The sequence below is a fragment of the Ictidomys tridecemlineatus genome, chromosome 4, assembly GCF_052094955.1.
Source record: "Ictidomys tridecemlineatus isolate mIctTri1 chromosome 4, mIctTri1.hap1, whole genome shotgun sequence".
Classification (NCBI taxonomy): domain Eukaryota; kingdom Metazoa; phylum Chordata; class Mammalia; order Rodentia; family Sciuridae; genus Ictidomys; species Ictidomys tridecemlineatus.
Window position 1 is genome coordinate 162,711,786 of NC_135480.1, and position 9,267 is coordinate 162,721,052.

General features: G+C 36.8%; 1 protein-coding gene across 1 annotated transcript; it reads right to left on the minus strand.

The window, feature by feature from the left end:
• Positions 1-2,266: 2,266 nt before the first annotated feature.
• On the minus strand, positions 2,267-2,830 carry LOC101975998 (interferon beta). The gene has a single exon (XM_005335924.2). It carries the CDS (start codon positions 2,828-2,830, stop codon positions 2,267-2,269), a length of 564 nt encoding a protein of 187 aa, XP_005335981.1.
• Positions 2,831-9,267: the final 6,437 nt, after the last annotated feature.

Sequence of the window (9,267 nt, forward strand, 5' to 3'; positions counted from 1 at the left end):
GCATCTGCCTAGAGAGCAAAGAAAAATTTAAAAATACCTACATAATTTTATTTATTTATTTATTTAAAATATGTTTTGCATGTTTATTGAGAGAGATGAAAGGAAAGGAAATAATACCTACTTGATGAAAGTGATTACTTCAATTTCATTGGACTATTGTTTTTTTCCCCTTGTGCTGTTAATATCCAGATAAACTAAATGCAAATGTTTGGTGTACTTAGTTATAAAATATCTGAATTGTCTAAAATGCTTTCTTTTTATTTTTATATCTTTTCTAGTTTTTTTACTTGTTTTAATTAGTTACACATGACAGTACAATGATCTTGACATATCTTACATTTGAATCAGATGGGATATAATTTCTCATTTTTCTGAGTGTACAGGTTGCAGAATTACATTGGTCATGCAGTCACGTATATACCCACAGCAATAATAATGTCTATTTTATTCTTCTGTCCTTCCATTCCTACATAATTTTAAATCCTCAATCTATGTAAGATACTGTGCTAAGATCTTTGAAATGCAAGTACGTTTTTAGTGTTTCCAGACTATATTTTGAACCCATTTTTTCATAATAAAACTGTAGGCTACAGTTTAAGTGGAAAGGAGAAAAGATAAAATGGAAAATTAATTTTATTTAGCACCATTTTCTGGGTCTCACTGCCTCACATTTTCTCTGTGAGATGGAGAAGGAAGAACCAAGAAGCTCAACTGTAATGTCATTACTACAGAGAGAAGAGGGGTGTGGATAAGAGAGAAGTTAGTGAGAGAAGTCCATATTTCTGTCCTGAGTTCTAAAGAGCCTGAAGAATGGCTCTTTACATTTTAAAGAAGTGGCATTTTCATGCACTGAGGAAATGGTGGCTTTTGCTAATACCTGACATTGGGAATGAATGTCTCCATGTGAAAGGTTAATAAAATAGGTACTTGTCACTCCCTTTCTCTATATGCTTAACAAAACACTGTTGAAATCTTAAGAACTGTTTGCTAATCTTGTTCTCAGAATGTGCTATCCCTAACTGTGGACTGTCTGCTAATCTTGTTCCCAGAATGAGCTGTCCCCAACTGCCAAACTACAAAATGTAACTTCTCTCGCTGCCCTCTCCATGGAAAGTATATAAGCTCTGCTCAAGCTGTTCTCAGGGCTCTCTCTCTCTTTGCTATAGAGGGAGCCCTAGCATGCTGGTCTCCAAATAAACCCACCCTTCTGCTGTTGCATAAGATAGTCTCTTGTGGTCTCTTACTCCGACATTTCGCCAGACCCTTACACATGGAAATGCACAGGATTCATGGGATTTAGTTGTGATTCTGGCTCCTGGCTCACCCATTCCCTTACCCTAAGCATCCCAGGACTCATTCCCTCATCACCACAATTTTCTTTTTCTCTCAGATAGAATTCCTGGGTCACCCTTATCATTCTCTCCCTTCATCTGCCTGCTCATTTACACAGGACTGTTTTCTGATGTGTTGTGATTTCAGCTTAATGGTTTCCCTGAAGAGCAGTGCTGCATGTGTAGAAAGGAGAAGTTCCATAAAATGTCTGGATTCTGCAAAGACATCCACTGGAGAGCTCTCCTTAATTTTCATTGTGATGTCATAGTGGCTATACCTAAAAGAAAGAGAAAACAGCATCCAAGGCCTGAAGACAAGGAAGGGCTTAGGTGGACTTACAAGAGCTAGTATATTCCTTTGGCTCACCTGAGAGCTAAATTCTAAGTTCACGACCATAGACCCTGGAGCACAGAGCAGAAGCAGTGGGCACCCCAGATTCTAGCCCCAAGACACTTTCTCACCAATTACCCTCCAATCTCACAGAATTCACTGCAATTTATTGCCCTAAAAGGTTCAGATCCCCTTATTATGTAGTACCTTGTGTATTACATGTGGCTTCCTTGGAATATAAATTTCTCAGGGGAATTTAAGTGTCAGGATTTTAAATTATGTCATGGGCTAGAAACTCTACTACTTTACAGGCAAATTTACAAAGAGCATCTAAGAGGGGTTCTGAGTATGTGAACATAGGGGTTTTATAAATCAAGTTGAAATTGAAACTGCCACATGGATTTTTGCATCATAAATAATTTATTTTCCAATGTAAATATTTAAATAAATAATGAAATAACTTAATTCATAAATTAATTTAAAAAGTTAAAAACATCTATTGTCAAGGCACCCCATTTGCTCTCTGTCACTGAATGAGCCTCTGCTGGTTGAAGAATGCCTGAACTCATTGTCTGGTCCAGACGTGGTGCCTACTGGGCCATCTTCAGTTTTGAAATTTGTCTGTAAGTCTGTTAATGAAGGAGAAGTTCCAGTAGAGTTCATCTCTGACTACTCTCCAGGCACAGCTGCTGTATTCCTTGGCCTCCAGGTACATCCGGATCCTCACATAGTAACTCTTCAGGCGCAGGATAATCATGGAGTATGCCTGTTTTTTGTTTTCTTCCCCCAGTTTCTCTACCACCATTGTGTTCAGGAGGTCCGTCTGCTGATGGAGTTTGTGAAGGAGGTCTGTGACAATGGTGTTATTCCAGTCAGGATTAGAGTAGCCTTTTTTGAAAACATGAAAGATGTCCTTGAGCATCTCATAGATGACAAAGGCAGAGTGCTCCTTCTGGAACTGCTGTGGATGTTTGATCTCCTTGGGGATCTTGAAATCCATCCTGTCACTGAGGCAGTCTGCAGGCCTTCCATTCAACTGCTCTAGCAGCTTCTGACATTCCACACTGCTGTTGAACTGTTGGAGTCGAAGCAGGTTGTAACTTAGGGAAAGAGCTGTGGTGGAGAAGCACAACAGGAGAGCCAGTTGGAGGAGGCACCTGTTGTTCATGATGACAACCAGAACAGCACTGCCTACAATCTATGCAAGGTTGCACAGACTGCAAAGGTCTGCAATGTGAATGTCCTGGCTCCATGGGGATGGGCTATTTATATGGGATGGTCCTCTCTGTTTCAGAGGAATTTCCCAGTTTCAGTTCTCCCTTTCATTTTTACTATGTCATTTTCTTCTTATTGCATTCTTAAGAGTTTCTAAAACCCTTTTTATTTAAACTCCTGATTACTCTATATAATGTATATTAGGGAAAATATATACAAACTGTGAGAATTCCTAATATTGTATAAAGTTTCAGTAATTTCTAAAACAAAAAGGGAGAAAGGGACTTTAGAGGAAACAAGAGAAGCCCCAAATAGCTAAGAGTCATTAACTGAAAAGTCACTCACAGAACTGCAGCTGGATTGGGGGTTTTGCCTATTGCAATGGTAGGTTCATGTGCGAGGGTCTGTGGGAGTTCTGAGAGACCTTGGAATATTGCAGGGAAGAGAAAGTTTCAAACTAACTGTGTCTGAAATAGTGACATGTCTTCCATTTTGTTGGCTTACATCCTTGTTCTTGAAGTTGTTAGCCACCTTATGAGAGGTCTGACTGCCCTGAGACTACTGTACTGTAGGGAAGCCCAAACTAGCTCAGGGGAGGGCAGGTGGAACTTGGCAAGATAATTTAAATGTTTCAGCAATGGAATCCCTTTAACTTGCAATATTATGAAAATTACCTATGACTGTCCCTGCAGAAGTGTGTGTGAGTGTATAACACACGCACACAATATCTGTAAATGCCCTAGCAGCAATGTCATAATAAAAAATACAAATATCTATCAGGAGAGAAATGGCTAAGTAATACCACAGTACAGACAAAATGGAATATTATTGCATCATTAAAATAGAAACAGTTGATATAAACCTATGTCACAAATTTCTTTAATGAAATGAATATAATATAGAAAATATATAATATTATATTCATTAATTATAATATAAAATAAATAAATATAAAATATATAATATCAGTAAAATGTAATATATATCATATAATTAATAAATATCATAAGATTGTATATTATATATAATAGATTAACTATAAAATAATGGATATGGTAATATTGTTTGTTTTATAGATTAATGAAAGACACACACAAACACAAATTTACATGAATACATATATGCTGACACATGCATATTATCTTTTTTTACCAGGTACATTCACTCAAATATTAATAGTAGTCACTTGCAGTGACAATGCTGGCAGGGGTGAGAATGTGGCTTGAAAGAAAAATTTTTTCATTTTCACAATGTAAATTTAGAAATATTGACAATTTTTTAGTGTGCAATTTCTTATTGATGCATTATAACTATGTATAGTAGTGGGATTCATTATGCTATATCTATACATGCACACAACAAAACTGGATGCAACTCCTCACCGGGGCCTTCCCTTTCTTTCTCTCCTGGCTCCCCTGATCACAATCACATATAAGAAGAGCTATGAGGCATCTTCATCATTCAGTATACTTTGTTTGAGGAAAGTTAAAAAGCCTTACTCTGTTTAATATATCCCTTATTTTATTCACATTTAATTTTTTTCTATAACAAACATACATTATTGGTATCATTAGAAAATATAGTTATAGAGGAGGAGTAAGTCCTAGTGTCTACAGCACATACAGGAGGTGACTCTGGCTCATTACAACTTATTAGAAATTTTAAAAGAGAAGAGTTTAACAATACCCAAATCAAAAACATGGCACTGTTTAAGGAGATGGTGGCATAGTCGGGCTGTTAAATGTCCCCTCCAGGCCATGTGTTAAATCTTGATCCCCAGGGAGCTGTCAAAGGGAGGTGGTGGAGTCCTTTGGAGGTGTCCTCTAGTGGGAGGTTTGAAGGTCACAGCTGGTGGGTCCTTGAAGGGCATTTTGGGACCCTGACCTTCTCTTCATTCCATCTTACTCCCTGGAATCAGGTGGTAGTGTTTGTCCTCCTGTGGTGACACCCTGCACTTGTCAGGAAGGAAGCAATAGGCCAATTAATCATGGAATGCATCCATCAGAACATTAAAAGTTAGTTATCTCTTTTAAAAGTTAATTATCTAGGGTATTTGTTATGGTAAAAGAAAACTAATAATGGTGAAAATGCTAGTTACCCTGTTTAAATCATTACACATTATAAACACGTATAATGATTACCCCACTGTACAATATAAATGCTTACAATTATCATGTCTATGTCAATAAATAGCCCAAATATTTGTTTTTAATCATAAAGGATGTAAGATGCTATGAGAAACAGGTATATAATAATGAAGAGAGAAATTTATAAAAAGAAATATAGCAACATCATAATAGTCATTTATTTTGTTTGATTTAACACAAAAGACTGATTTCCCCCTTTTTTCTTTGTGTGGTTTTCCAGTTTTCCACTGCCAAACATGTGTTCTCTTGTAATAGACCAATCTACACAAAAGAGGAACAATCAACCACCAAGTGTCAAGGCCATTCTGCCTCTTCTGTGGGTTTTATTCTCACATTTTGGAGTTTGCATGTGAGCTCATGAAAGTTGCTTAGCTATTTCCTAAGTTCTAGGAAAAAGTAGATTCTAAAATAATGAGTTTTTAAAAAAGAAAATGATCTTGCAGCTGTTTCACTTATTAATGTCTTTTTATGTCAATGACTGAGTAATTTCTTGGGGGAAACTCCATTTTGAAGAGCATCTTAGGATAAATCTGGAATCATCCATGGCTCACAACACAAAGCCCAATGCAAGAATTTCAGAGCTCAATCCTTTCTACTAAGAGGAGAACAATCCAGGTAGTCTGGTGATTAGGAGCTGCCCATTCAGGACAACTTGTGAGCTCATTTAGAGTTGATCTCTCCTGGTGCAGCCTTGGGCCTCCTCCTTGGGCCACATCTAGTGGTCTCCAATCCTCCTATGCTGAAATGGCCATCAGAGTTCATCCTATGGTAAGATAAAAGCCACAGAAGTGAAAGTTCTAGTAGTAGTAGTTGCAGTATTATTACTCATTCTTGAATACTTACTCTACACTGTTCTCTGAATAATCTTCATAGTAAACATTTGTGTGATACATTAGTCCATTTTTATTACTGTCAAAGAAATTCTTGAGGTAGGCTACTTTTAAAAGAAAAAAGTTCTATTTAGCTGGCAATTCTAGAGGTTTAAAGTCCAAGATTGGGCAGCTCCATTGATTTGACCAACTCACTCTAAAGGTCAAATATAGTATGATTCAGGATAACTTAATAATGTCACTGTGTGTGTAAGTCACTTGTTACTCTGGTATAAAGAGGAAAATTTTAAAGTTTTAATAACTTAAAGTAACTACAGCTACCAATATTTGTTTATGGATGCTGAGAGCCATAGCCAAGTAGGAATGATGCATGGCAATTTCCTTGTTAGCCTACCCCATGGTGCTTAGAGGGAGGACTCTCCATTGTGGAAATGGGCTTGCCTTGGACTCAGGTAATTTGCAGTCACATTGCATGAATGTTTGAGAAAGGTGACCCTGCTCAAGGACCAGGGTTGATCCGGGTTTAGGGCCGTTCCAGATTTAGGGTGTGGATCCTGCTGGGAATAGGGCAGTTCCAGGTTTAAGGTGGATCCTGCTGGGAATAGGGCATATCCTGCTGTCTCAGGTGCCCCTCCTTGAGTTCCCTTTAAGTTCTCTCGGGATTCAGAGAGTATTTGGGATGCAGAACCCGGTGGAGGTGTGTATTTTCCCAGAATGTGCATGTAGAGTGATGGTGTATTTTCCCCCAGAATGTACATGTAGAGTGCCGGTGACAGTTCGAGAATAAAGAATTGCTGTTTGAATCTACAAGGTGTGTGGTGGCTCGGTTATTTTGTGCCCAGCCAGACTGCGGCATATGGATACCCAATATAAAGAGTATAACATTGAAAACATATATTATAACAGGACGATTAAGCATATACTGCTTCTATATGCAATTGAATCAAGTTGTCAGTTTCTAATAGACTACTGCAAGTATAAGATATTCTATGTAAGATTTATGGTTACCACAGAGCAAACAATTGTTTTCTTTATACAAAATATCAAGAGAAAGGAATGAAAGCACACTACTTAAAAACCATCAAATCACTAAAGGACATAATAATATAGGAAGAAAGGAATTTAAGAAACTAACAAACAATCAGAAATAAGTTAACACAATGGCAATAGTGAGCCCTTACCTACCAATCATTAGTATAAATGCCAATGGACTAAACATTTAAATCAAAAATAGAGAGTGTCTGAACAGATTCTTCTAAAATGCCCAACAGTACGCTGTCAGCGAAAGACTTCAGCTTCACAGACACATAAGGAATGAAGGCAAAGGGATAGAAAAAGCTATTCCACACAGACACTAACCAAAAGAGAACATAGGTAGTTGTACTTACATCAGAAATAGTATCATAACACAAGGACGGTCCTTACACAATGTTAAGGGGGTAAATTCATTAAGAGTGTTTAACCATCACAAAAACATATACATCCAACATCAAAACACCAAAATATACAAAGAAAGTATGAATGAATCTGAAAAGATAAAGAGGTTATAATGCAATATTTATAGCAATTTCTGTACCATTGTGGACAATCATTCAGATAAAAAATGAGGCAATATTGGAGTAGAGCTACACTTCAGACTAAATGATCTTAACTAACATACATTAACAGAACTTTCTACTCTATAGCAGAAACCCATTCTTCCCAACTTAACAACATACTCTAGAATAGAGTATGGATACATAGAATAGATAGGCTACAAAACAAGTCTGAATAAATTTAAGATTAGAATCATATCCTATCAGTATTATTTCCAAAATCAATGATATACAACCAGAAAAAAAAATTGGAAATTAAACGAATCCCTCCTGAATAAGTAGTGAGTGAAAATTAAATCAAAGGGGAAATTAGAAAGTACCTGAAAGCAAACAAAATTGGGAATGGAACATACCAAAACATGGAATGCAGCAAAGCCAGTTCTAAGAGTGATGCTGATGGGATCAATGACTACATAAGGGAAAAAAGAAAGATCTCAAATGATAAAACCACCTTTTAACTTCCATAAACTAGTAACAGAAAGGCAAAGGAAGCCCCCACAGTGAGTAGAGGAAGAGAGACAATGAAGATAAGAGCAGAAATAAATTTAAAAGAAACTACAAAAACAATAGGAAAGATCAGCACAAAATGGACAAACCTTTGTTTACAGTAATTAAGAAGATTCAAAATAAATAAAATCCAGAATAAATGAGGATAGGCTACAACTGATACCACAGAAATGCAAAGGAGCATTAGAGACTACTATGAACAAGAGCATAATAAATTGAATAGTCAAAAAGAAATGGATACATGACTATTAGTACATAAACTATGAACAATAAATCATAGACAATAGAAAATTTGAACAGACAAATAATTAAAAGGGGAATTCTGATCAATAATCAAAAATCACAGATTAACAAAAAGTCTAGGACTTGAGGGATTCACTTGTAAATGTTACCAACAATTAACAAGAATGACAGAAGAAGAAATATAACCTGTTATCAAATCTATCAAAATATGTTTAACATCTCTAAAAAGTAGGGAAATGAAAATTAAAATTGAGATTCAGTCTCACTCCAGTCATAATGGCAGTTATCAAGAATGAAATTAATACTCCACTGCCAACCAGCAGACCCATGCTAGAGGCCAGGACTGGCCAACTTGAAACATTATAGCCACCACCATACCCTTCCCCACACAGGTAGCTTCCACCTTGGGCCAACAGATAGGGCCTGGAGGCAGCTGAATCTCTGTACAGGCAACCTACCTTTTCATCCCCATCTCTGAAAGTGGTTGTGGCCATCTTAGGACACCACCAAGGCTACCTTGAGTTACCTCCATTCTTTCCACCATCACATTTAGTTGAAGTAGCATTTTCATGGGACACTGGAGAGCAGTAGAAGCCCAACACCAAAGTGAGGTACAGGTAATATGCAGGGACACTACAAAATTACAGGGTAGAAACTCTAATACCACAGATCTGAACTGCAAGAAAAGATGACACAAAGACAACATGAAAAAAAAAAAAGCAGCGTGGTGGTGGGGAAATGCGTGAAACAAACCAAGAAACATAATAATAGAATCCATTGACAGTGCAGATGATAAAATGTCAGAGAAGGAGTTAAGAATGAACACAATTAAAATGATATCTGAATTAAATAATGATCTACATGAGCAAATACAGGCAAACATTGAATACTCCAACAAAGAGATAAGAGAGCAAATATAGACAACCAACAATCACAGCAACAAAGAGATAAGGGAGCAAATACAGAAAGCAAAAGATTATTTCAAGAAAGAGATAGAGATTCTGGAAAAAAAATCAATCAGAAATCCTTGAAATGAAGGAAATAATAGATGAAATGAAAAACTCAATA